The 27,239-nt window shown below is 40.5% G+C and overlaps 1 protein-coding gene across 2 annotated transcripts; it reads left to right on the top strand.

The window, feature by feature from the left end:
• Positions 1–179: 179 nt before the first annotated feature.
• On the top strand, positions 180–26,240 carry sacm1la (SAC1 like phosphatidylinositide phosphatase a). 2 transcript variants are annotated; one of them, XM_062409356.1, is made up of 20 exons: positions 180–263; positions 6,877–6,974; positions 10,363–10,437; positions 10,536–10,663; positions 12,756–12,905; positions 13,208–13,267; positions 13,372–13,405; positions 14,914–15,015; positions 15,477–15,562; positions 15,706–15,792; positions 15,873–15,941; positions 16,029–16,108; positions 16,887–16,985; positions 17,066–17,204; positions 21,237–21,306; positions 21,419–21,491; positions 21,611–21,704; positions 21,910–22,002; positions 22,098–22,155; positions 23,170–26,240. In XM_062409356.1, exons 1-20 carry the CDS (start codon positions 235–237, stop codon positions 23,304–23,306), a joined length of 1,761 nt encoding a protein of 586 aa, XP_062265340.1. In that variant the 5' UTR covers positions 180–234; the 3' UTR covers positions 23,307–26,240. The 2 variants fall into 2 exon arrangements, with proteins under 2 accessions (XP_062265340.1, XP_062265341.1); XM_062409357.1 differs by lacking the exons at positions 21,237–21,306; positions 21,419–21,491; positions 21,611–21,704; ... (1 more) ...; positions 22,098–22,155; positions 23,170–26,240 and adding an exon at positions 17,586–18,520.
• The last annotated feature ends 999 nt before the right edge of the window (positions 26,241–27,239 follow it).

Below are 27,239 nucleotides of genomic sequence, written 5' to 3'. Positions count from 1 at the left end.
AGATCTCAATTCTGGTATTTACTGCATGCAATCGCCGGGCAACCGAACTGCCAGACATCGAGAGAACTACAATTACCATCCACCACAGCGCATTTCGTGGATGCCAGGTTCTTAAGGGCTGGAATGGAAGAGCACTTATGAGGAGCTACGCCCTCTCCGGGTTCTACCCCTTGTATCTGGCAACACTCAAATCATCCACAGTGTCGTCACTGAGGTCAGGTAAACGGAGCGAAAATGGCGGCCGCCTACGAAAGATACAATTTGTAAGTACTCGCAATAGCGTTAACCTTCATTTTTTTCAGTTCGTTCTCTTTAACGTCAATGCCCGTTAAAGGGCAGTTAAGAGGCGACGCCCGTGTGCATGTTGAAAGAAGAGCCGCGGTCCAGAAGCGGCGTCAGGTCAGATGACAAAGCGGCTGAAGTTCGCTGACAGGCTCGTCTGGTAGAGCAAGAAGCAGTCAAGTTTCACTCCGCACTCATTCATAATGACGAGTGTGTACACCAGAGTCATGGTGTACACAGACACACACACACACACACACACACACACACACACTAACACACACACACACACATACAGCTTAGTTTAAGGAGTTGTGTGTTTTGGGGGGTTCAGTGCAAGCAGGGAGGAAGAAAGATTGAATATATATCAAAGCTTTTATAAACTAGCGCAGTGGCGGTCTAACCCTGCTTGTTTGAAATTGACCTGTGTTAATGCTCCAGTGTACAGAGGGATTCCTTGTCATTAGTGAGTGCTCTTATAACACTTCTACTATAGACGTCTTATTGTATGCGTGCTGGACGTTTTGTGCAGAGCTCTAAAGCAGTCTTTGTTGCAGAGTGCAGTGAAAAACCCTCCATTCATACTACCTGATTTATCTGCAGCGAATATTTTATAGTCAAAGTTTTTGATGAAATTGAACTGAAGTTTTTAACATTGAAAGTTTCCGAATGTCCGAATCCACATCCAAACATACAGAAGCTGTTCTCAGACATGAACTCCGGAGGATATTCGCAGAATTTGGTCCGGACCTTCTCCGGAGTTTATCTTTAAAACATGAACCATCAGCAGGAGATTCTCACAATACAGAAATCTCTGGAGCATTCAGGCGTGGGCTGGTACAGCAGGATGTAATATATTAATTCCGACATGGAGAGGTTTTCGTTTACAGCACTTCAACACCAGTGTCCGCCCTGATCACCAAGAGCTCTTTTGACATCTTGGTTGGTGTCTTCTACCTGTGTGGCACAAATTTTTCATCCTGAGATATGTGTATTCTTCTGTTTATTTCAGTTATGAGTCTGTCGAGTCACCAGTTAGACACGTCATCAACACATCCTCATGCTCACGTTGATCCCCTGACGTTTTTACACATTGGCTCATCTGGATATTCTGAATTCTTACTAGGGGGGCTTGAAGGAGAAAGTCCAGAGGTTTTTCCAGATTTCAGTGCATGTCTTTGAGCAGCTAGACAGACAGAGAGTTAGGCAGACATTTGTGGAATTAGTAGGTAGATGTCACATCCATTATCCACATCCAGTTCTGCTGTAGATTCCATTCAGAGGTGGAGCCAATTGGATTAAGACACACATCTCTCTGTATGGTAACTGTTCACCTGCTCTCATGGCTCAAGAGGCAGTCGGGCAACTTTGATGAAAGTTGACAGAGCTCTGTGTACTTTACCAGACACACCCATGTTAATGCTTTGCCATTATGTTCCCTGTGCACTCCTTTTAGTGTTTCCTACCTCCTGTGCTGTGTTGGTGCGATCATGACCATCAGGAGTGTTCCTCATTTACTGTGAATTTTAAAGGAGTGTAGAGGGTTGGGCGAGGTTGGCTCGGGGCTTTCTACCGGGATGGTTGTAGTAGACAGTCAGGTGGGGTAGCAAGTATCAAAGTGAGCATATAGAGGAGGTCATAGTGGATGAATGGGTCAAACACCCTACATTCATCTAGGAGCCTGGGGTTCATGTCACTTCTCATGATTTGATTTGATTTGTTAAATAATGGTTTTGAGCTTATTGGTTTTGATCAGGTTGTTCTCTTGTTGGTCTCCACTCGAGAATGTGATTCCCTACTAATATATATGATCTTCATTATTTGTAATGTGGCTGATGATGGTGTTCTCGTCTACTAACTAATAATACAGTTCCCTCCATGTCTGAGATAGGAGTCATGGGTACATTAGATGCTCTAGTGCAGGGGTGTCAAACTCATTTTAGCTCAGGGGCCACATGGAGGAAAATCTATTCTCAAGTGAGCCGGGCCGGTAAAATCATGGCATGATAACCTAAAAATAATGACAGCTTCAGATTGTTTTCTTTGTTTATTTTTGGTCCAAAATAGAACAAGCACATTCTGAAAATGTACACATCACAAATGATCCTCTTGATAAAAACTCTTCAAGCTAGTTGAAAATTTTGTGGAAAAAATTGGTGCAATTTCAAGAACACAATGCCTTAGTGATTGGAACTTAGACTTCGTCTCAGTGTATCTACAAAAAAATTTAACTTTAAGTCACAGCCTTCCTGGGATTGAACAAAGTAAAAATAAATAATGAATAAATAAATAAAACAACTCTACTAGGTATCAAATACCTCATTTGTCATTTCCACATATTAATCCTGTGCAAACTCGACAAACCATACAAACTGAGGTAGAAACTATTCAAGAGGGTTGAGTTACTCCCTGCCTTGTAGGCTAAACTATTTATTGATAGAAAAATAAAAGCTGTGCATTGCATGAACAATTTCAACAAACCAAAGTTATGAACAGAAGTGACTGACATTATTACAGTAAATCACACACTGTTCACTTTCTTTAAATTTCCACAGAAGACAATCATTTTCACAGAATTCTATCAGGGTGCAGTGTCTCATGCAGCATTTTAAGTGGGGTTACGCATTGTTTATTTCACTCCTGAAACCTGGCATCTTTTAGCTTTCACAAGTGCATCAATATCAGGCGTCACATCTTGAGTGGCAGCCAATTTCAGGATGTTATTCAAGTGCTTGTGTGTGAGCCTTGAGCGCAGCCTTGTTTTATTGATGCTCATTACAGAGAAAACTTGCTCACAAAGATATGTGGTTCCAAACATGCACAACACTTTTGCAGCAAGGGCTGTCAAGTTGGGGTAGCAAGGGTGGCAAGAGATACTGATAAAATGTGTCCAAGCCAGCTGCGGCAAATTTGCCCTTCAAATCTGATATTTGCAAAAGCCTGGCGCTTTTCAGGGCACACAATCTCCGCAGCCTTCAGCATGCATATTTTCACAAATTCCCCCTCGCTAAATGGCTTTGAAGCCACTGCAATTTCATTAGCAATAAGGTAGCTGGCTTTCACTGCAGCGTCACTGATTTCCCGGTTATGAGTAAACACAGACTGCTGTTTCTTCAGACCCGCCAACAATTCATTCACCTTCTCTCTGTTGTCCTTGAAAGTTGTTGTATTTGTCGGCATTAAGAGTCTCATAGTGCCGGTGTTCAAGTTTAACTGGCGGGCATGGCTTCTGGCGACATGCCAGATGTTGAGGCTGTTTTTCAGAGCCGGTGGCAGATTCGTCATTTTCACAAAGCGCCTGTGTGTGAAGTGCGGTGATCTACTGAAGGTCTTGCTGAAACAAAAATCCTAAAAAAACCCTTCACGAGTTCATGTGTCCCTGTCAGCATCACGTTGAGACCGTAATATACATTTAAATGGTAAAAAAAAAAAAATACTACAAAAACCTTGAACGGGATTCGAAACAACAAGCTGAAACACTATAAGTTTCGAGCCTGATGACGATCTCACTACGCCACCGAGTCGCTGAAATTTGCATCGCGCGTTAGATAAATGTTTCGTTCTTTGCTTTGTCAGCTGTATATCACCAGATGTGCTTTAAGGTAACGCCCATGTCATCTGGTGATAGTCCGAACACAGAATAAACGCTTTAAACGTAATACCAGGCTTTACAAATCTGACGCTCCTCTTCATAGGAGACACAGGGAGCATTGAAGAACACACACGCGTCACCAGCTCCACTCGAAGTGCTTTTGTTTGTCGCTGGTGATCATTACAACGCGCACACACCAAACAACCGGTACATGTAAACATCCCTCACATCAAACAAGGCGGAAGCTCGAGCGGTGTTTTCATGAGTTAAGTTGGTGAACGTGCTTCTAATGGACGTGTGGAGCTTCACGTGTCCTCCTGTTGCTGCTGGTTAACGTCAGCGGACGGGATTTTAAAAGATGTTGTTGTCGATGATAAGGTTCTGCCATCGGAGAATGAAAACAACCCAAATGCTCATCATAGAACGGGTGTGTTGGTTTTTCGTAGTTTCTGTAATGCAAGTGTTGTTTATCTGTGTGAAATCAACAGATGATCTGTCCGAAGTGTGTCGAGTGTGTTGTCAACATGAAACATGTGTGACGAGGCAAATCTTTTTTTACCATTTAAATGTATCTCAACGTGATGCTGACACGGACAAATGAACTTGTGAAGGGTTTTTGTAGGATTTTTATTTCCGCAAGGCCTTCAGTAGATCACCGCACTTCACACACAGGCGCTTTGAGAAAATGACGAATCTGCCACCGGCCCTGAAAAACAGCCTCAACATCTGGAATGTCGCCAGAGGCCATGCCCGCCAGTTAAACTGGAACACCGGCGAACGTTATATTCTTTCAGCACTGAAACTTGATGTAAACACACCAAACACAAAGCTTTCCCATTCGATTCCGTGAATAAATAGGAGGATGACCATTTTTCTTGGAACAGTCTGCACTCTGCGTCCACTTTTCTCTTTCTTGACAGAGACATTTTGTCACGTAATGGTTAAGTTGGGCAGGCAGAATGGCAAGCCAGCTCCGGACTAGCTGTAGCCTTCTTGCTCACCCCCGGTATAAACTGTTTGCTTGCTTAACAGAATTGCTATTGCGCCATCCAGTGGACACATTCAGAACAGCAGTTTCTGTTTCATTTTTATGCATGGCAAAATCATCTCGCGGGCCAGATTAAACCCGTGAGCGGGCCTGATCCGGCCCGCGGTACGAATGACACCCCTGCTCTAGTGTCAAGCAACAGAGTAGAGGATGTGACTGCCAATCGGACCTATCTGGGGTCTTTTTGTGGGGAAATACAAAATCCAACTGCAGAGTAGGGGTAGTCAAGTGATCAGTTTGATGCATGTATTGAACCCTCAGTTGTATTCACCGGACAGCATTCTGATGTAGGTGTTATTTTCAAGGTATTTAAAAACTGAGTGGAGGCAGCGGAAATGGCTGGATTCTTGTTGCAAATCTGTGAGGGTCCAAGCTTGTCGGGAGGGGATGGTCTTCACTTAGATGACACACTGCGTGTTTTAGATAAAAGGACAAAAGCAGAATTGATGCAAAATCAGAATCATCCTCCCCCTCGTCTTACCACACTCTAGTGTTATGTCAGCGTGGAGCACAGTTGTCCATAGAGTGTTAGAGCCTGGTCACTGAAAATGATGTTGGCACAACCGTCTCTAATTTCCTGTGGCTGAGTCTTACATCCAATCAAACTGATCTCTGCAAAAGAAGGTGTTGATGAACATTCAAAATTAAAGAGATAGAAGTATTCAGATTTTATTTAGTTATTATTTATTTTACATTAAAAGACTCACTGTCAGGGACAGCGGTTGTAAAGCTTTCTTTGTAGAGAAATAATGACAAACACTTGATAAACGGCAAAATATTTTACTTATAGGAATTGGATCAACAAACTGTGTCTTACATTCTCAATGTGGTTGAACATTCGAAAAGTATTATATCAATATATATTGGACTTGGTTACATATCACAATTGATGAAAATCATACTGTAATAATTATTGCTATTGTGTTATTACCCAAGGTACCCAGGTATACCATAATAGTTTAATGAACATATAGAATATGAATTAAAATGTATGACATGACCCAAGTATATTTCTTAGTGTTGGAGTTACAGCTGTACTTGAGACCCTTTGAGTTAGTTAAGAATAACAAGCACAGGAATGATATCATAATAAGTACGTTCACTTTGTATTAGTCATCTCATGACCACTCAGATTTAAGCTGCTGCTCATATTGTATCAAGTAACCCTAACCCTCAAGTTAGTTTAGTTTGGTCTAGATTACGTAAGGCCAACAATTGAGTGTTTTTATGGATTTGTCACTGCTACAGCAGCTGAGTATTTCACTACATCACCCTGTGCGCCAAACTTCACTGAGGCTGAATAGGAGATCACTTTTTTCAACTGCAGGGATTTAAAGTTGTATTTCTCAAGATGTTGCCATCTCTGGTCTATCTAATTGAATATTCAATAAAGTGGTTTTATTGGAAAGCTGCTGCAGGCTTTCATTTAATAATCAACAGTTTCTCACAATAAACTTTCTGCTTGTTTTTGCCTTTTCCTAATCCAGAGGTTATTGTTGTCAGTCATGGATAAATGGGGAGCAAGTATGATGATAACACAGTGTTATGATCCCAACAACACCTGTCATCGGGGATGTTCCACATGACTATAGGCTTGGTGTAATATAATAAAATCATTATCCCCCTCAAAGGAAACTGACCTCCACAGGCTGGTCAGGGGTCACATCCATAGCTAGCATGGAGTCAGTCTGCAACCATATGCTTTACACTCACCTGGCGCTTAATTTGGATTAACATCTGGTGACAGGTTTTTGCCATGGAAGTAGGTTCAGTCGAACCCCTAGTCAGGTTCATCAAACCTGCGATTTGATGTTTTTCTTCTCACCACATTTGTGTTGGAGCAAGAGAACAAGCAATACATATGTGTGATGAGCCTGAATAAATATTTGCAAGCTGCAGCTTTTTACCCCTGAATACATTTTTTTTACTAACATTTTCTTTATTTCTTTCCCAGGCACACAACTCCAGAGAAGTTCTTCATTGAGGCCTGTGATGAGGGGGCTGATGCTGTGCTGGCAATCGACAGGGTTTCAAATGAGATGACCCTTACAGGTAGAACATCTTTGTGATGTCATTTACACACAGTCATTAAACAGTAAGAAGCAGGTTATGTTGTCACCCCTGTCTGTTTTTTTATAGTCTATAAACAAGAATTAGAAGAAAACAAATGAACATGTTTCCATAGAACTTCATGGAATGATGCAGTAGGGTATGTTATGGTACGCTATATAAACGAAAAGTATTGGAACACCCACACATTACACCTACAGGAGCTTTTATGACACCTCATTCTAAATCCATTTAATAGTTGTTACAAAGCAGATAACGTTCTCCTGGCAAACCCAGTCTCGTCCATCAGACTGCAAGATAGAGAAGTCTGATTCCTCACTCCCTAGAACATATTTCCACTGCTCCTGAGTCAGTGACGGGTTATACAAGTGGTCATACTTTCGGATCTCTTCTGTCAAGTGCTCATCTATTTGGTCCATATTCGTTCTTCTAAATCTTCCGTGATTTCCGCGCATTGTGGGGCATGAAACCGGAAACTAGACTCCGGACGGGATGTAGTAAGCAGACCAATCACAAGCCTTGCGGGCTGCGTGAGGCTCGCGTCGCTTTGTCGTGTAGTTAGAAAAATTGGCGGACGCACGCAAGCCTGCAGAGGGCACGAAAGGGGCGTGTTGCGTGTCTTGCGTGCGTGCGTGCGTGCGTGCAACCCGACTATAATTTGGCCTTTACACCACTCCATCTGATGCTTGGCATTGTGCTTGGTGTAAGGCTTTCATGCAGCTGCTCGACCGTGGTGACCCTTGCCATGGAAGCTCCTGATGCACAGTTTTGGTGCTTATGTTAATGCTAGAAGAGGTTTGGAACACTGCAGTCATTGAGTCAGCAGAGCCGTGGCCACTTTTAACCAATAAAGGCCTCTGTATGCTTCTCCTAGTCTGTTGCGGACGGACGCACTGACGGATCGGACGGACACTATTTGATTTATAGTTCTACGAGCCTTTTTGTTCTGAAAACAATTCACCGCCAGAACAGTAGTTGGTGCAACGGAAGTCGAGCTTAAGGCCCTTATTATAGTCCTGCGACTGCAACCGCGGAAGGCCACGCAGCTGCATCGACGGATCCGTTTTGGTTTATGCTTCCTAAACGTGTTGCGAGTGTTGCAACGCAATTCACCGCCAGAACACTAGGCGGAGTAACTTTTTTTTTCGAAAACAAAACACACAAAGAAGAGACGTCTTCTTCTTCGTCGAATGTTTATTTACATCGCCACTCCGGCTCCTCATAGCCTATATCTGGCGGACAAATCGGCCAGTCAGTGACGGGTTATACAAGTGGTCATACTTTCGGATCTCTTCTGCCAAGTGCTCTTCTATTTGTTCCATATTCGTTCTTCTAAATCTTCCGTGATTTCCGCGTATTTTGGGGCATGAAACCGGAAACTAGACTCCGGACGGGATGTAGTCAGCCGACCAATCACAAGCCTTGCGGGCTGCGCGAGGCTCGCGTCGTTTTGTCGTATAGTTAGAAAAATTGGCGGACGCACGCAAGCCGCCAGAGGGCTCGAAAGGGACATGTTGCGTGCCTTGCGTGCATGCGTGCGTCCGTGCAACACGAGTATAATTTGGCCTTTAGAGAAGCCTACCTCATGAGGTATATAGAAGAAGTTCACGCTGGTTTATTTACGTCCCCCCGGCTCCTCACACACAGTGAACGATGTTCGCTGTTGATGACGCGACAGTTTTTGCTGAAATAAAGTGACACCCAGCGCGTCAAAATGCTGATGTTATCGTGTCTTAGCGCAGCGGTACCCCGGTCTTGTTTCCAAACTGCGTTGCTAATTCAACAGCTGCAACAGCTTGAAGCTACACGGAAGCAGGTGTCTTCCCCACCAGCTTCCACACACAGTCAGCACGGACACCCGGTACTAGCTTCTAACCTGACGGTGTTTGAGAAACAGTGTCATGAGAGCCGTGGGATTAAAGTCAGCGGGTTTTTGCGCTGTTCCCATTGCAGTTAGCATGGTGGCTATCCCCGTTATAAATTAAATTCGTTATAACCGTATGTGACCGTACACACATGCCGTAAGTGCTCTAACCAGCCACCGTCAGCCTGACAACGCCGCTGGCTTAACACACTTGTCACATTAATCATAGAGTCGTAGTTGTGATTTAGGTTTATTTTGATATAGGGAATGAAACAGGAAGTTTGAGGTCCGGAAATGATGTCCAGAAATGCTGGAGTTAACGGACCAATCACAGCCAAGGGCTATGGAACTCCGAAGAGGGCATGCCACGGCGGAGAAGGCGGTCCTATCTGCAAACCTGCTCTGTTGCTAAATAATTCCACCTTTCAATAATACCACTCACAACTGATAGTGGTTTATCTTAGAGAAATTTCACAAACTGACATCATCCTATTACAGTACCACACCCACATTCATGGAGCTCCTAGGAGCCATGCAATCTATTAGATATCTTTATAAAGGCAGACTGCATGGCTAGGTTCTAGATTTTCTACGTCTGTGACAATGGGACTGCATGAAACATCTGGATTGAATGATTAAGAGGTGTGTCCTTAAATGTTGTTGTCCTTATAGTCTTTCTTTCAAAGCGTCTAATTGCATGTGGATGGTTCATTCAGTTACAGCTATACATCCATGGTTTTTCCTTATCCTGTGTTTGTGTATTTCTATGGCAGTGTCTGTTCTAAAACTGCCTGTTTTGAATGGGCTGTGGTAATACTGGTTACAGCCTCCTTTTTGTAATGGCGAAAGTAACCTGCAGTAATTGAGCCACGGCAGGTAAAGACTGGCTGCGGGACTCAGTATGCAGAACCCTGAATCCAACACCGCTGAACAAAGAGATATTCACCTGTTTATTTAAAGTTATGTCAAGGAGATTTCTTTGCCAATGTCATGACCCATTTCACCTTTGTTGCACATTGAACAGAACGCGAGTAGCTTTTCTGTTTTCTGTTAAGTGTATTTGTATTGAACGTATTATATGTCCATATCAGAACAAATTCCAAATGGCCTTGGGCCCTTAACAATACACATGATCATAAGTGAAGTGTGAATCTTAAAAGATTGGAGAATTGCATGCCACAGTCAGACAGAAAAAGTTATGGAATTAGTAAATTGATAATAAATGATGCTGGCAGTTCTTCAGGAGTTCTGTCCAGACAAAATTTTTCGATAGATCAATTTCAAAACTCATCTTAAGCATGTAATCAGCGAACACATCAAGGTGCCATAGATTGCATTTTATGCATATGTGAAATTGATTGTCTTTGTCTTATTATCTTATCAAGTTGCCTTATTTTTTTATAGTTGAGGCACATAAAAGGAAGTGAATAGTCCAGATTAAAGTTAGAATATATCTTATTTTTTTATAAAGCATCTAAGTTTTTAAGCCCATTGCTGCTTTCACAGGTAAAAAGGATGTCCCTCCCTCAGCAGTCACCAAGCCTATATGTGGCATCATGGGAACCATTCGCCTGGTAGCAGGTAGGTTCCTTTGTAATACAATACTCTGCTGTCAGTGCTCTGTGGAACAGTATTCTGTTACAGTAAAAAAGCTGTGACTGACCACTTTCACCATACAGGGATGTACCTGATCGTTATCACCAGGAAGAGGAATGTGGGCAGCCTCCTGGGCCACGCTGTGTGGAAGGCTGTGGATTTTGACGTGATCTCTTACAAGAAGACAGTGCTACACCTTTCTGAGATCCAGGTCAGAAAGATTGTGCAGTCAGTGCTTTAGTGTTAAGATAATTTAGAACAATGCACTTGTATTAACATCTTCCACTGCTGCAGATTCACCATTTCCCCAAATAAAACCTAGGCAGTTGTGTGTTTACTGAAAGTCGGGAGAAGTCTAACACGCTACAGATGCAGAAAATGTAATCAAACAAAACAAAAAGAGAATTAACTTCTCTGCATTTAAAGGCGATGCCACACATCCAGAAGACACGGACAAAGATGTTAAGAGAGTTTGTGGTGATAAGGGTTGATGGCAGTGTCAATGTGCTGTAAACCCTAATGTGATCTCAGCAGCAGAATAATAACAATACCCTACATCGTGCCTCTGGGTGCTGCATCATGTCTCATCTGAATCCTGCGGAGGATTTGATGCTGTTGTGAACGCGTCTGAGCAGAGAATCTCCTTCTCTGTTTTTAATGTGTATAAGAAAAACTGCAGTCAAAGTCCAGAGCCAATCCTCTTGCGTTCCACTGCAGGTTATGTCTGAAAACCGCGTTAAGTACTGCTTGCTAGCCTCCTGAGCTGGATTTAATGAACACAGCATATATTTACGTTACCACAGTTTGTCACCTTATTTTCGCATGATATTTTTGACCAACAGCAGTCACAGTAGAACTTGTGTCAATAATGGATTTCCTTATTATAGACTGTCAGTACTGTTTGTGGTACTCTGTGTTAGCCTAGGACGGTCAAACTGCTGAGTAGTTTGGAAATTAAAATATTAGAATAATAAAAAGCCTGGTGTACGAAACACAATTATTATTGCTTTTCCAGGCTGATGCATAAAATGTAAATCAAAGTTTAAAAGAACACGATGCACTCAACAGATCATGCTTTAAAAATAATCAAATAGGGAAGCAGGCAGTGCCTTATTAATCTGCGACCCCTTCTATGTTGTTGTGTTAATTAGCATAGCAAGCATCTCAGCTGTTTGATTCAAATCCCTTTGCATTTCGAGAAAAAAGTGGACTTGTGGAGAAAAATTCAAGTTGACAACAACAAAAGTAATATTTAATTTTGTTCCATCTTTCGAAGCTTCTGTGGAGTCTCTGCAAAGGCCTTATACTATTTACCACACTGTAGCTTATTCCAGACCCAATTCTCCGGATTTCCTCCAGAGGTCTTGTCTGATAACGTCTGCTAATGAAAATAGTTTGATTCTAAAAAGTTTTAATTAAATCCTGAAATTTTATGTTTATTATTGACAGTTCAACTTTATTCTTGATTTAAAGTTTGTCATAAATATTTAATTGGCCATTTTTTGGAAGTTGAAAAAATTCGTTCTCTTCCCTTTTTTTCCCGTATGCCTGGCCATAATACTCTTCTGTAGTTTGTAATAAATTAGTGGGGTTTGTTCTTTTTGGGGTTTTCTTTCATAGTATCATGACAAAGAAAAGAGCTAACCAAGTGACAGGAATGTAAGAAAGCAGATGGAGTGAGTGAACAGGGAAATGTTAGGCTTCACTCTCTGTGCTAACTGGCTTAGCAGTCAGATCCTATTAACCTGGTAGAAACATACAAAGCTCAAAAAAGCACAAAACTCACACTGATACGACTGTAACTGCTGTATAGGACGAATTCTAGCATGAATGTTACCTCTCACACTACACCTGTCAAATGGTCACACAAAAGCTTGATAAAACATGCAGGTCTTTAGTTGAACCTTAAATTCATCGATACAGGGGAAACACTTCATTGTAAATGGTAAATTTACTTTACTGGAAGTCAATGCCGGGATGCTCCCTCTGGTATGGATTTCAGAATTTTTTGTTATTATCTTAGCTACATTTTTGCCTTTAGTAGCTTGATCGAAACGACGCCTTGGCCGATGTTTAGTTTGGTGTAAATCTTAGGAGTTTGATAAATATAAGCTGTTGTGTGCGATAGATGTTATGCCTGGTAGTCACGGCACAACGCTAGATCTGAGGTATCTGGATTGGAAAAGATGAACCCCTTACACATACAAGTTCAATGTTATGAGTTTGCATTTTCCTGCACTCTGCAAAGTGCATAATCAGGAATTTTCCTGCACACTGAAAGTCTGTTTTCTTTCCTCCTCCAGTCTCAAGAGAATAAGACCTTCCTGTCGATGATTAACAATGTGCTGACAACAGACGGCTTCTACTTCTGCACTGACTATGACCTGACACACACTCTGCAACGGCTGGCCAACACCAGCCCTGACTTCCAGGAGATGAGTCTACTGGAGAGGGTTAGGGTTCTGCCATACAGTTGTCCAGTCATTGATAAATAAAAGTCATTGATTTGTCATAGATAATTACTAATAGATTATTTTACAATAATAGTGGTAATAAATTTGTGTTTTTTTTATATCAACATTAACATTAACTTAATTGAGTCTCTTATTTACATATAGATTCCATTTAAAGATATTAACATTAAACTGCAATAACTAAAGTTGCTTTGAAATGTATTAGGTACACAACCTTATTGTAAATTGTTGTCATATGCGTTTGCTTGTATGAATGACAAACAGTGTGATGTGGTTTTTAGGCAGACCAGAGGTTTGTGTGGAACGGGAACCTGCTGAGAGAACTGGCTGCACAGCCAGAGGTAACAAATGTCACCGGTGACCTGTGGCCCATTTGTTCTTCAGCCATGCAGTATTTTTGTACTTCCTTTATTCAATTACAATATTTGTGACTATTTCCCCATAGCTTCATAAGTTTGCCCTTCCTGTTGTCCATGGATGTATCCTTTTCACTGAATGTCCATTTATTTAAAATTTTCTCATGCAGCATGTGCTGTCTGGAGTCATTTGTAGATGACGTGAGATTAGATTAAATAAGTAGAGTAGTTTAGAGCAGTGGTTCTCAACCTTTTTTCAGTGACGTACCCCCTTTGAAGAAAAAATTCTGCCGAGTACCTCCTGACCAGCGCAAAGCATTTTTGGTTGAAAGAAAGATGTAATGTGATTTATTAATCCTTGTAACTAGACACATTCAAATTTAAAACTCCATCAATTTCCATAACATTGCTCATTTGTAGTGGTCTCTCTTTAACTATTTGGAAACAAAAAGATATAAAAATAACTAAAGACTTTTATTATTATCTCAATATAAATAAAGATTTGTGCACATCAAAATAATTATCAACTTAAAGTGACCTCTTTTGGGATCATAATAAAGATATGTTCTCAAACTGAACTCATGAACTTAATTATAGCTAAACACTTCTTCCCAAAAAAGTAATCATTAACTTAGTTTTAAATAAAAGATTAGCTCAAAACATATTTTTTTTATATTTATCATCTTAAAATATCTTCTTTAACGATCGAAAAGAATACTGACAGGTAGCTTGTTTCCGCTTGCTTCTGGGAGGCTTTTCGCATCGTGTCTTGAGATGACCTGAATTCAGAAAGTTTCCTCTTCAAAAACTCAGGTGGCTTAGCAACATGACTTTCATGTTTTGTCTGGAGATACCGCTGAATATGTGGTGGCTTAATGCCACTGTTGGCTAATCTCTCCCCACAGAAAAAAACAAAAAGTGTAAATAACCCAATCTATGTTAATGTTAATATTGGTGAAGTGTCTTTCTGTTATTTTATTGTGAAATATTTGTTCGCTTTAAGGTCATACAATTTCATTTCCGCTTTTGTATTACAGGCTTTTATTTTGAAAGGGTACCGGTAGAGACGCGGACTTCTTGTTATGAATCATTAACTTCACAACGGAAAACGTTTACGTTTTAGCGCCCCTTCGAAGAGGCACAAGCTCTCACGGTGTTGTTTAGGGAAGGCTCTCTGCTCTGGTTTCGCCTTCTTTGGCGCTTGTCCCTCCGTGTTTCAGCAGTATTGCTGCTGCACTTCAACTCGACTCCATTGTTGAAGTTTTCAAGGCAGGTGATGACAGGCGATGACAGGTGGCGTGTGCCAGGTTGGGTCAAACCATCGGTATGGGGGAGATTCTGTTTTTTTAGGATAATTAAATTGAAAAGCCTACTGAACATAAAATTTAGTTCATGATCTTACACTTATATTTTATTGATGATTAATGTTTGTTAAATAACAATTTTTCAAGGATTTTTGAATGGATGCTAATTTTAAATATAAAAAAAAAAATCCCAAGTACCCCCTGGAGTACCTTCAAGTACCCCCAGGGGTACGCGTACCCCCATTTGAGAATCACTGGTTTAGAGGATGGGATGAGAGAATCTGATGAGATGCTGAACTGAGCCTTTCCTTGACCATTGTGATCCAGTTATTGTCATGAAGCCATGTCGTATAAACGGGAAGATCTTTGAGTGGATCCTCATATCCAGAAGAAGCTGCTTCCGGGCAGGTGTCAGATACTACGTAAGAGGTATGTATTTAAAAATCAACAAAAAAAACCCTGCATTGTTGTCTGTGGAGACAAACCACAGTTGGCTGTGGCTTTGGGAAGTGGCTTTGAATCCGGAGATTGAGCAGGTCGGTCACCAACCAGAAGGTAGTTGGGTTGATTCCCAGCTCCTCCAGTCTGTATGCCGAATGAACCCAAATTGCCAGTTGTCCTGGCAGTGTGTGAATGGTGTGTACAATAAGACTGCAAATGCGCTAACCAATTAACCATTGCATTCTATTAGACTCAAGCAGTGTGATAAGTAAAGCAGGTGATAGCCAACACATTTTCATAAACTGTAATAGTTGAATAACAGTCTATAGTTGTGCCTTGCAGCAGGTGAGTCAAAAGGAGTTTATGTTCTGTTCTAGAGTATCAGAGGATCTAACGTTGTTGACCTCACCACTGGTGCTGCTCATGAATGTGTCTTGTTGTTTTCACAGGCATTGACTCTGAAGGCCATGCTGCTAACTTTGTGGAGACTGAGCAAATAGTTTTGTATGAGGGAGCAAAGGCTTCGTTTATACAGGTAAGTATTACAGCTGGTCCAGCTGCAATACTGTTAAATGATGGATCTTTCTCACTGTGCCACTTTTAACTCGTACGTTAAAGCATTTAAGTTTGAGAAGCACACACATTCAGAAGTGACTTGGAAATGTTTTTCATCCCCAGACACGAGGTTCCATGCCCTTTTACTGGAGTCAGAGGCCAAACCTCAAATACAAGCCTAAACCTATTATCAGCAAAGCCACCAATCGCGTAAGAGGAAGTGTCTTGTGTCTTTTTAGAATAGCGATTGATATGAAAATTGGATGTTAACCGCTATAACCTTTGTACAGATGGATGGTTTCCAGAGGCATTTTGACTCTCAGCTCCTCATCTATGGGAAGCAAACCATTCTCAACCTGGTGAGGGCCCTTTTCTGTGCTCTTTCTTTATTAACAAATATATGAAAGACTCATGTTTGGCCAACTGGGGTTTTCTTGTTTTTGCAGGTTAATCAGAAGGGCTCAGAGAAGCCACTAGAACAGGCCTTTGCCAACATGGTGTCAGGCATGAACAATGGTATGCTCAAGTAAGTGTCACTCAATGCATTGCTCAGTTATTATGGTAACTGAGTCCACAGTCACTCAGTAGACATGCAGTGTAGTTACCTGGTTACAGTTAACATGTAAGAAGTCGCTAATCCGTTCTTTCCCCTGCACCTCTCACTATACCAGGGTTTTGTTCTGCTCTCTTATTACCCTGCTTGTGTGTGTGCCTGCATGTCTGTGAGTGTGTGTGCACACGCACATGTAAAAAAAATTGACAACACATAGACAGACTCACCAAACCTGGGGTGATTATTATTTGAAAGAGAAGGGGAGAAGTGCTCAGTGCATGATTGGAGTTCCCCCGGCAGTCTAGATCTATAGCAGCATAACTAAGGGATGGTTCAGGACTCACCTCACATACAGTGCTTCTCTGAGATGTTTAGGGCCATTACAATGACCTCAGTTTTGTCTGAATTTAGAAGTAAGAAGTTTTGGGTCATTCAGGCCTTAATGTTCTTGAGACATTCCTGAAGTTGGACCAAGTGATTAGATTCATTAGGCTTCATAGATATGTACAGCCTGGTGTTGTCTGCATAAAAATGGAAGTGTATGTTTTGCTTTCTGAAAATGTTGCCTAACGGGAGGTGAAGAGTACTGGTTCAAGGACAGAACCTTGTGGAAATCTGTGACTAACTTGTGAGCATGGCAGAGTATAGTTATTTTCCATTTCTGAACCGTTTGACTCGAGGGCTTAACCAACCTGATTTCATTTGTTGTTTTTAGAGTCTCACTGTCAGACATTGTCTCCTCTGTCCTCAGTTACATTGCCTTCGACTTCCACAAAGAGTGTAGCCACATGCGATGGGACCGTCTGCAGATCTTGGTGAATGCTGTCACTGAGACACAAGATGAATACAGGTAGGTTAACCAGTAGCAGTTCTAGGGGAATATGGTGTTGTTTATTGTAATAGAGTATTCAGATTTGTTTCTGTGTGTAGTTACTTCATGGTGAGCTCAGAAGGGAAGACTGTGGCCCAGCAGGAAGGAGTCTTCCGCAGTAACTGTATGGACTGCCTGGACCGGACCAATGTCATCCAGAGTCTGTTAGCTCGATGCTCCCTGCAGTCTCAGCTCCAGGTATTGTGAAACCCACTGCTGCTGATCCTCTTAGAAGAGTAAATGTTTAATGGTTATTGCATGTCCTCAAGTCTTACAGTTTAAGGTGAGAATTTTTTACTTTTGTTTGGATGTTCAGCAGAAATTTATGAATAAAGAGAGAAGATTGCACATCATGCCATCACTTCCTGGCAGAATATATTCATTAATATACGAGTTGTATATGGACCGCACAGTACATCACTGTTATTCAAGTATCAATCAATCAATCAATCAAATTTTATTTGTATAGCCCATATTCACAAATTACAATTCATCTCATAGGGCTTTACAGGGTGTGACATCCTCTGTCCTTAACCCTCAGCAAGAGTAAGGAAAAACTGATAAAAACCCTTTTAACAGGGTAAAAATACGCAGAAACCTCAGAGAGAGCCGCATGTGAGGGATCCCTCTCCCAGGACGGACAGAAGTGCAATAGATGCCACGTGCAGGAAAACATCATCAAGATTAAAGTCTCCAGCAGCATTTGATGAGGGTAAGCATCCCGAAGGACAACCCCAACATGACATGCCAAGCAGTCCCGCTGCAATCACAGTCCATGGTCAGCAACCAGCAGGACCACGATCCACCATCCAGACCAGAACGCCACTCCAGTCCTCACTCACCGTCCACCACCACCCACCACGAGCCGCCGCCGCGGTCCTGGTCCAATGCCCGTACCTGATGCCAACACGACACAGGGTCCGCCACCACGATCAGCCCACACGACACAGAATCCGCCACACAGATCCGCCACACTGGATCCACCACCGCAACCCCCTGTGCGCGATCAACAAACCGCGATCCATGGTGCGGCCACAGAGGCCCTGGATCTGCGGGTGATAAAGCAAAGGGATTCCGGGGAAGGAGGATAGGGATGGAGAAGAGGAAGGAGAATCTGGATAAAGAAGCTCCGTGTGTCATGTGTCATAAAATAGAACAAGTAACGTTCTGCCGCACTAATTAGCTCTAACTATAAGCTTTATCAAAAAGGAAGGTTTTGAGCCTACTCTTAAACGAACAGATGGTGTCTGCCCCCCGAACTGAAAGTGGTAGTTTATTCCACAGCAGAGGAGCTTGATGGCTAAAAGCTCTGGCTCCTACTCTACTTTTAAAGACTTTAGGGACGACAAGTAGGTCTAAATTCTGGGAGCGGAGTGCTCTATTGGGTTTATAAGGTACTAACAGCTCTTTAAGGTAAAATGGCGCCATATTATTAAGGGCCTTGAAGGTGAGGAGGAGAATTTTAAATTCTATTCTAGATTTAACTGGAAGACAGTGTAGCGATGCTAACACAGGAGAAATGTGCTCTCTTTTCTTTGGTCTCGTCAGGACACGTGCTGCAGCATTTTGGACAAGCTGTAGAGTCTTTAACGACTTACTGCTGGAGCCTGATAATAATGAATTACAATAGTCCAGTCTCGATGTAACAAAGGCGTGGACTAGTTTTTCTGCATCTTTTTGCGAAAGGACATGTCTGATTTTTGAGATATAACGCAAGTGGAAAAAGGCGGTTCTAGAAATTTGTTTTAAGTGACTATTAAAGGATAAATCAGGATCGAAGATCACTCCCAAGTTCCTGATTGTTTTGTTGGAAGCAAGGGCAATGTCGTCTAGCGCAGCTATATCATTAGATAATGTATCTCTAAGGTGTTTGGGGCCAAGTATTATAACCTCTGTTTTGTCTGAGTTTAATAAGAGAAAATTGTGGGTCATCCAGGTTTTTATGTCCTTGAGACTTGCTCGAAGTTTAGTTAATTGATTACTTTGTTCAGGTTTTATTGATAAGTATAACTGGGTGTCATCCGCATAGCAGTGGAAATTTACCGAGTGTGTCCTAATAATGTTTCCTAGTGGAAGCATATATAATGAGAATAAAATTGGGCCGAGCACAGAGCCCTGGGGAACACCATGGTTTACTTTGGTGCGCATAGATGACTCATCATTAATTTGCACGAATTGGGAGCGATCAGAAAAGTACGATTTAAACCAGTTAAGAGCGGTTCCATTAATGTTAATTAACTGTTTGAGTCTTTGTAATAGAATTTGATGGTCAATTGTGTCGAATGCTGCACTGAGATCTAACAGAACGAGGACAGACACAAGTCCCTGATCTGAGGTTATTAAAAGGTCATTAGTGACTTTTCCCAAGGCTGTCTCTGCACTGTGATTGGCTCTAAACCCCTACTGAAAGTTTTCATATATATTATTTTCCTGGAGAAACTCACACAGCTGATTGGCTACCACTTTTTCTAAGATTTTAGACATGAAGGGGAGATTAGATATTGGTCTGTAATTGGCTAAAACCTCTGGGTCTAGAGTGGTTTTTTTGAGAAGGGGTTTGATTACTGCTATTTTAAAAGACTGTGGTACATAACCTGATGATAATGACAGATTGATTGTGTTAAGTAACGAACTATCAATTAGGGGTAGAATTTTGTAGGAATGGGATCTAAGATACATGTTGTTGGTTTAGAACCTGAGATTAATTTGGTAAGCTGATCACAGGTGATCAGAGAGAAGCTGTCTAAGTAATTGGTAGGATTCTCAGCCGTTTCTGAGATCTCTGTTGTTGGGAGGGTATTAGTGCCAATTGAGGGCAGGAGATGGTTGATTTTATTTCTAATAGTTAGAATTTTATCATTAAAAAAGGTAATAAAGATATTGCTATTTAGGGATCGAGGAATACTGGGTTCGGTGGAGGTGTGACTCTCTGTCAGCCTGGCTACAGTGCTGAAGAGAAACCTGGGGTTGTTTTTATTCTCTTCTATTAGTTTTGAATAGTAGGCGGCTCTTGCTTTGTGGAGCGCCTTTTTATATTCTTTAACACTATTCTTCCAGTCTATGAGGTTCTCCACATGGTTACTGGAGCGCCACTTCCTTTCTAGTTTTCTTGATAATTGTTTTAACTCATTTGTCTGGGAATTATACCACGGAGCTAATTTACTATGTTTGACATTTTTCTTTTTTAGAGGGGCTATTGAATCTAATATTAATCGTAATGAGTCTGCAGAGCTATCGACGAGGTGGTCGATCTCAATGGAGCTCGGGTTTTTAAAGAATTTGTTCTTTATATCTACGGATAATACAGGTTTAAATGTAATTGGAATATTTCCTTAAATTTAGCTACAGCACTATCAGGTAGACATCTAGAAAAGTTTTTTATTATTGGCATATATTCAGTTATTGAAAAATCGAAGGTTATTAAATTATGGTCTGATAGAGCTGGATTGCGCGGAAGTACTGTTAAATGTTCAATTCCGACACCGTACGATAATATAAGGTCAAGTGTGTGGTTACCACAATGAGTAGGTTAGTGTACACACTGACTGAAACCAATTGAGTCTAGTATTGAACTAAATGCTACGCTACGGCAATCTTTCTTATTGTCAACATGTATATTAAAGTCACCAACAATAATAATTTTATCGGTCTTTAGGACTAAGTTTGATAAAAACTCAGGGAAATCCGTGAAAAAATTCAGTATAAGCCCTGGGAGAACGGTAAACTACAGCAAATATGATTGGCTGTTGGTGTTTCCTGGATTGGCGTGGAAGACTAAGAACCAGACATTCAAATGATTTGTAGCTGAGTTTAGGTTTAGGGTTAATTGATAGACTGGAGTTAAAAATAGCAGCAACTCAACCTCCCCGTCCAAATTCTCTGGGAACATGTGAATTTAAAGACAATGTTGATAAAAATCCCAAATTTGCTGTTCTCTGTCATGAGTAGAGTTTGCTCAATCATCATGTAGCTCCATTAACATGTGAATCATTCAGAAATAGGAACCATCACATTTTTTTTTATTCATTAGTACATGGACTTACACTTTGACGCTTAACATTTTGACAAAACATACTGAGCTAATGGATGTTTGCACTTACGTGGACCATGCAGATTTCGTTTGTTATAACCCGTTTGAATGCATTTCTAAGCCACTGTGGGAATAAATAACATTTTTGGAACCTGAATATTGACCATATTACTGTATGTATTCTGGCTGTGTTTTGACAGAGAATGGGGGTTCTGAATGTGGGCCAGCAAATAGAAGAGCAGGCTGAGTTTGAAAAGATCTACAAGAATGGTAACTCTTGTTCTTGTGTAAACTTTAACAGACTGTTAGCATGTGTTAAGTAGAAAGTGTAACCTCTCTGCGTGTTCTCACTGTGTCCACTGTGTGTGCACTCTCTAACCAGCATGGGCTGACAATGCCAATGCTTGCGCAGTTCAGTACGCAGGAACTGGAGCCTTGAAAACAGACTTCACAAGGTACAGTGTGCTAACAACCTTAACAAATATGAACTGACTAAGGTGTGCCCTACTTTGGAGGCCCTCCGTAGTGTTGTTATTATAATCTGTTGTCTAATCTGATGTCATATCTCCATCAGGACGGGGAAGAGGACAAGATTGGGGCTGCTGATGGATGGCTGGAACTCCATGATCCGCTACTACAAAAACAACTTTTCTGATGGATTCAGACAGGTATGATGAATATGACATGATTTGTCATAATATATAATAAAAAATATTTATTTAGCACTTTGTTGATGCATTACTCCTGAAGAGGACCCCACTGTTTCAATCAGACTGCTCGTGTAATTACTTTACCTCTTGTAGCTTTTCATGTTCAATATTTTAATCAAACTTATGTATATACTTATATACTATGTGACCTGACTGCTTTCAGGATTCCATTGACCTGTTTCTGGGTAACTTTGCTGTCGAGGAGTCAGATGGACCCACTCCCCTTCGTGTGCAGAAGGACTGGAAGTTCCTCACGGTCAGTACATCACTATTGTCTCTGTAGTCAGCAGCAACTGGTAATCCTGGTTAAATCCAATTAATATATATGTATATATATTCTTTTTCTTGCAGCTGCCCATCATTATGCTGGTTGCATTTTCCATGTGCATCGTATGTCTTCTCATGGCTGGTAGGTTCTTCTCTGCTGATCAAGTAAAATGTGTATTTGTGTTGGGTAAAGAGCTGCAATGCTGCTCCTTAAAAAAAGTGTTCTGAACATTTGTGATGATAATGGCAAGGAATGTAATGTGAATGTTTTTTTTTCATCTTCGAAATTCCAGTGACGTTATAGCTCAGAATGCTTGAAACAAACTTCTAAAAATGACACAAAAATGAACCAAATCACGTATAAACGCCAAAGTGTTTTTATCCATTGTAAAACTCTGTCTAATCTTGTTTCAGATATAATCTCTTAAACGCATATTGTGTGACTATTAATTATTACGCATATGCGAATGTTTGCATGTTTATTTCCAAAAGTCTCTGTTTTTATCTGTCCAGACTAAAACAACCCTGATGTTTTTTTAAATGGGGCCTGTAGTTTTTCCAAAAGAGTGGGGAGGCTAGGCATAGACATACAGTAGCAGAAAAAAAAGGCAGCATCCTTTCCTCTCTGCTAAAGCGAGTGACAATTCTAAAACTGCCTGGAAAGAGGAGAACTTCACAATTTCATGTTGAGGTTTAATCAGATTAAACTCTGGCAGCTGCAGCGAAGGAAATCAAATTTCTGACTCCACCAAAAGACGAGTAAGACGTGCTGCATGTTACACTCTTTTTTTCTCAAACGTTTGACAAGCATTTGTCTTATAGACTTTGTTTCATTGTTTTATCAGACTGTGAGAAGGAACAGCAGCTAAATGTGTACATTCAGCAGAATGTGGTTAGTTGATCTACAGTAGTTATTACAGGGAGGAACAGCACAAGAGTGGCGGCAGTGAACTGTTGTTCTGTGTCTCTACACTGAAGGCAGCATGTCGGCAGAAGCTCCAGTCATCCATCTGTAGCACAGTACAGCTCTTTATCAGCTGCAGAGCCCAACATTTATCCACAGAGCAAATCAGACAGAAAGTTCAGATAACAAGCTTAAATTGAAAGTTGCTGCCGTTTTGAGAACCAGTGGAAATGACTGCTGCTTATCTTCCAGGTGACACATGGACAGAAACGCTGGCATACGTGATGTTCTGGGGGGCTGCTAGTGCCATTACCGCCACTAGCATCTTGTTTAATGGTGCAGACTTTGTGGATGCCCCCAAACTGGTTCACAAGGAGAAGATGGACTGAGTGACGGTGTGGGTTTGTGTGTATGAGGAGCTCCTGGGTTCAGCAGATTCATATACCTTGTCATCGTCACAGTCTACTGCCCCACATCTGGTATCTAGACCCATTTGCTGCCTCAACGCTGCCCTGAAGACTTTCTCATCCACAACTGTTACTCTGTTTCTCTACTGCACATACGACTTTCTTCAGTGGTACTGCACACATTCCTTTACATGGTTTACATTCCTCATATGTGTCTTTAGGTTGCTGCTTTGGTAGGGTTCATTTATTTCCCAAGGGTCTATGATGGGAGTAAGCTATCTCACTACTGCTTCTACAGAATTTTAACAAAATTCTGTAGAAGGCCATGTGAATATTTTCCTTTTTTGGTAAAATGGTAAGAATGGTCTGTATTTATACAGTGCTTTTCAATGTGCTTTACAGCACAAGTTAAAAAAAAACAACCTTTTACTCTCTGGGGAAATGCAAAAATATGGATGTAGTGTTAAAAAAAGGTTTAGTACGGGGTAGTATCAGAGTTTGTGCTGCTAGAAATATGATTGATAGGATAAGAAGTTATTGAAAACCAAATCCAAAAGAATAAGTGAAAAATTCAATGAAATATGATGTTTATTAAGATAGCAACTTTAAGAACACATTTGTAAGTTGTGTACGTATCCAATATTCGATACAAATTGACTCACTGTCAAAGGAAGGAAAATTAAAGTGGATACTTTCACAAGTTGTGTAGCATCTAAGAGTTTGATGAAATTGTTAATTTTTAAATTATTGATTATTGTAGTTTTAATGATTGTCAACTTAATTGATTATATTCATCACAACAGATGATTGTTCCCTCAATGTCAATAAACATTTAGACATGTGGCACTTAAACATGCACATACTGAAAGGGTATGTTGTATCTCATTGATGAATGGAGCACAATGTTGCACAATAACAGAGTAAGATGATTATGCTTTGTTAATGGCTCAGTGCTTTCTTACCATCTTGTTATTATACTACCATTAACTGTGCTTCCTGCAGACAGCTCCTGTAGATGTGTCCTCTTGTATGGAGAGTCAATACAAAGGAGTGTCTTGTTGTTGCTAGTATTTTTTATTTTTTTAACCAAGTTTCAGAAGTTTATACAGCTCAGCCCACATCATCGATTAGTTCAGTGATTCAAAAAGGTCTACCCTTGTGCTCCTTCATTTTTTTTTTGTTTGTTAAAAGTGGTTTGAGAAGCAATTGATCATTTAGAACATGTAGGAAGGATGAGGATGCCAGCTTCCAAATTCTCTTTTTAGATACTTAGTTACATCCATAAAAACCTCAGTAGAAAACCGGTCAGAATGTAGTTGAAAGGCGTGGAAGAGGTTGACACAGACATACAGGTTGTGATAACTCCACAAAAAACATAAGAACTTGGTAATTGTCACTTTTCCTTAATTGGCTGATGAAAGTTCTTTGTTTTTAGAGACCAGTACCACAGTTTTAAGGTTGACTGAAAATGAGGTTATATTGATAAAACCGTTTTATTCTTGCTGTCTACCACAGTGTATTTTTAAACAATTATCAAATTTAATCACTGGTGGGGGGAGCCAGAGTTTAGTTTTTGATCAAACAAATTGTGGCTTTGAATCTGATTTAACCCAAGTTATCAGATGAAGCTCTTTGGTCATCAGGATGCTCAAGTGTTGTCTTAGAAAAGAGCAGTCTAAGGTGAAAGGAAGTTGGCCTGCACATTACGTTGTTACTATGACAACGGTTATATGGCTTTATATTAAAAGATTATTTAAACCAGACATTTAAACCTTCCATATTATCAAGATGTGGTTGGGCTTTGAAACTGTCCTCTGCTGTTGAAGGTTTCACCCTCTCTTCTTGGTCTGTGTGTGATTCACGTAGAAGCTGTGTGTGTTGAATCATCTCAAACATTAACATACATCAGACCATTCCAACACTCTGCTGACAATGTTTTAGGTCAAGGTCAAAGGAGGTTTATTTTGGTAATCTTATACGAGGTAATTTGTATCCAATGACCAACTGTGCAAACAAAGTAACTGAAATAATTTGTGTTACCAGGGTAGTTACAGCTTGTGCAAACAAGATGAAATGGTGTGTGATTAACGTTTGGACTTCAGCACACTGTACTTAATACTTACTTACTACTTACCCATGGTTTTCATTTTAATGGATTGGTATGTTTTGTGGTTGTGGGGCTTGAATTAGGATTTCTTTTCCCTTTTTTTCTGCAAAACTACTTTTTACAATTTCCAGAATGAAAGTTCTCTCTCATATGCATATCTCTGTGCAGGATAAATCTGTCTCATTGGTCCTTGGAAAACCTGTTCAATTCAAATGAGATTTTATTCAACAGACGTACTACATACAAATATTGGATTAAAACTTGGGCAGTCAGCACCTTATTGTCAAAGTTTGGAAATTGTACCCTAAAATCAATATACTGAGAAAACATGTACAGCTGCGGATGTATTAATGTTACACAGCAAAACACTTCACTGTGGTTTTCTCTTGCGGTGATTATATCTCATATAGGCTTATCTTTCCCATCTAAACCTGAATCAGTAATTGATCAAATAATCTAATTAATTTAGTAGCAGGCTTTTATTTTGTTTCCAAATTTAAAGTTTGTGTTACAAGTTTGTTTATGAGGTCACAACCCTGTGCAGGACGGCTGATGAAAATGTATATCTGAAGGTTGATCATTGTCACATATTCAAATCACTGGGGTTATATAGGTATAAAGTTATCAATTTAAAAATAAACGATATATATAAAATCTTCGGAGGTGTTGGAAGCCATAATCAGTTGTTTTTTTTGCTGTGGAATATGTCAATTATTTTATGTTTCTCCTTAGCACTTTTCAATGCCCTTCTTCCAGAAGTGGACTTCAATCAGTTGTTGTGATTGTCAATAAACTTCAGTTAACACAGATTTTCTTTTCTTTTTCTCTCAAACACCACCAGACCTACTGCCCATTGAAGAGAATATAGTCAAGCCTTCTCTATCTTTTCTTTGTTTGATCTTTTTGTTCCATATAGTTATGGTTATTTTATTAGCTTCTTCACTGTAATTGTCATTTTGTTAGGAAGACCTCATTAAAATAAATGTAGTTTTTTTAAGCATGCATATCCTACCCTTTTTTAGATAGCTCTTTTATTTACTGTTAATTGGTAATATCTGCTATCCGGGAACTGAGACAAAAAGCGTTTCCATGTCTTTAATAGAATAACTAAAGTAAGAGGAGTTGAATGTGAATGTGTGCCTCACAGCATATGATGGTTTTGTTTATGTATATGTTTTATTTGCATAGCTTTTCATTCGAGTGAATTCATTAACTTCTGTGACTTATATCTGTTTTACACATTAGATCAACATATAATACCTTAATGGAATCCTTAATATTATGAGAGAGACTTTACTCAACCTGAACAACTGGACCAAAATGAGGTTAATTGTGGAATATCTGTCTAGTATTGGACTATAAACAAATATACATGACAGTTAATGGGACATTTTAGAACACACAGTAGAGGGGGTGATGTTCAGAACCTAAGAGCGGCGGAAGCTGTCAAAGGGTTGTTGGAGTTCCCGCAGTGAGCTACCGGACGGAAGGCAGTTGGCAACACTGGAGTGCCAAGATATTGAAAAACAGATAATTGCTGATTATATATAAGGATGGAGGACAACAAGGCAGAGCAATCAGGATGAATAATATAGATGGCTCTGAATATCGCTGGTGTGAGGTCAGTAAGAAAATAGTGGAGGTCCAGTGGGTCAATGTTGGCCAGAGAATCAGCTATGCAGAGCCAGAAAAGAAGGTTTCAGGAGACACACAGGTATTAATTTCAGAATCAGAATCAGAATTCTTTTTATTGCCTTGTATATTTTCACATACAGGAAATTGCCTTGGTGTGGTTGGTGCACTTTACA

The sequence above is a fragment of the Platichthys flesus genome, chromosome 17, assembly GCF_949316205.1.
Source record: "Platichthys flesus chromosome 17, fPlaFle2.1, whole genome shotgun sequence".
NCBI classification, from domain to species: Eukaryota; Metazoa; Chordata; class Actinopteri; order Pleuronectiformes; family Pleuronectidae; genus Platichthys; species Platichthys flesus.
Note: the sequence above shows the minus strand (reverse complement) of the source record. Positions and strands in the feature narration are given on the sequence as shown.

Excerpts from the sequence above, each read along its gene's own strand:
- sacm1la (XM_062409356.1), top strand. The coding sequence starts at position 235 with ATGGCGGCCGCCTACGAAAGATACAATTT. Across the intron at positions 13,268-13,371 it reads AACTGGCTGCACAGCCAGAG|CTTCATAAGTTTGCCCTTCC; the intron begins GTAACAAATGTC and ends ATTTCCCCATAG. Across the intron at positions 13,406-14,913 it reads CCTTCCTGTTGTCCATGGAT|TTATTGTCATGAAGCCATGT; the intron begins GTATCCTTTTCA and ends ATTGTGATCCAG.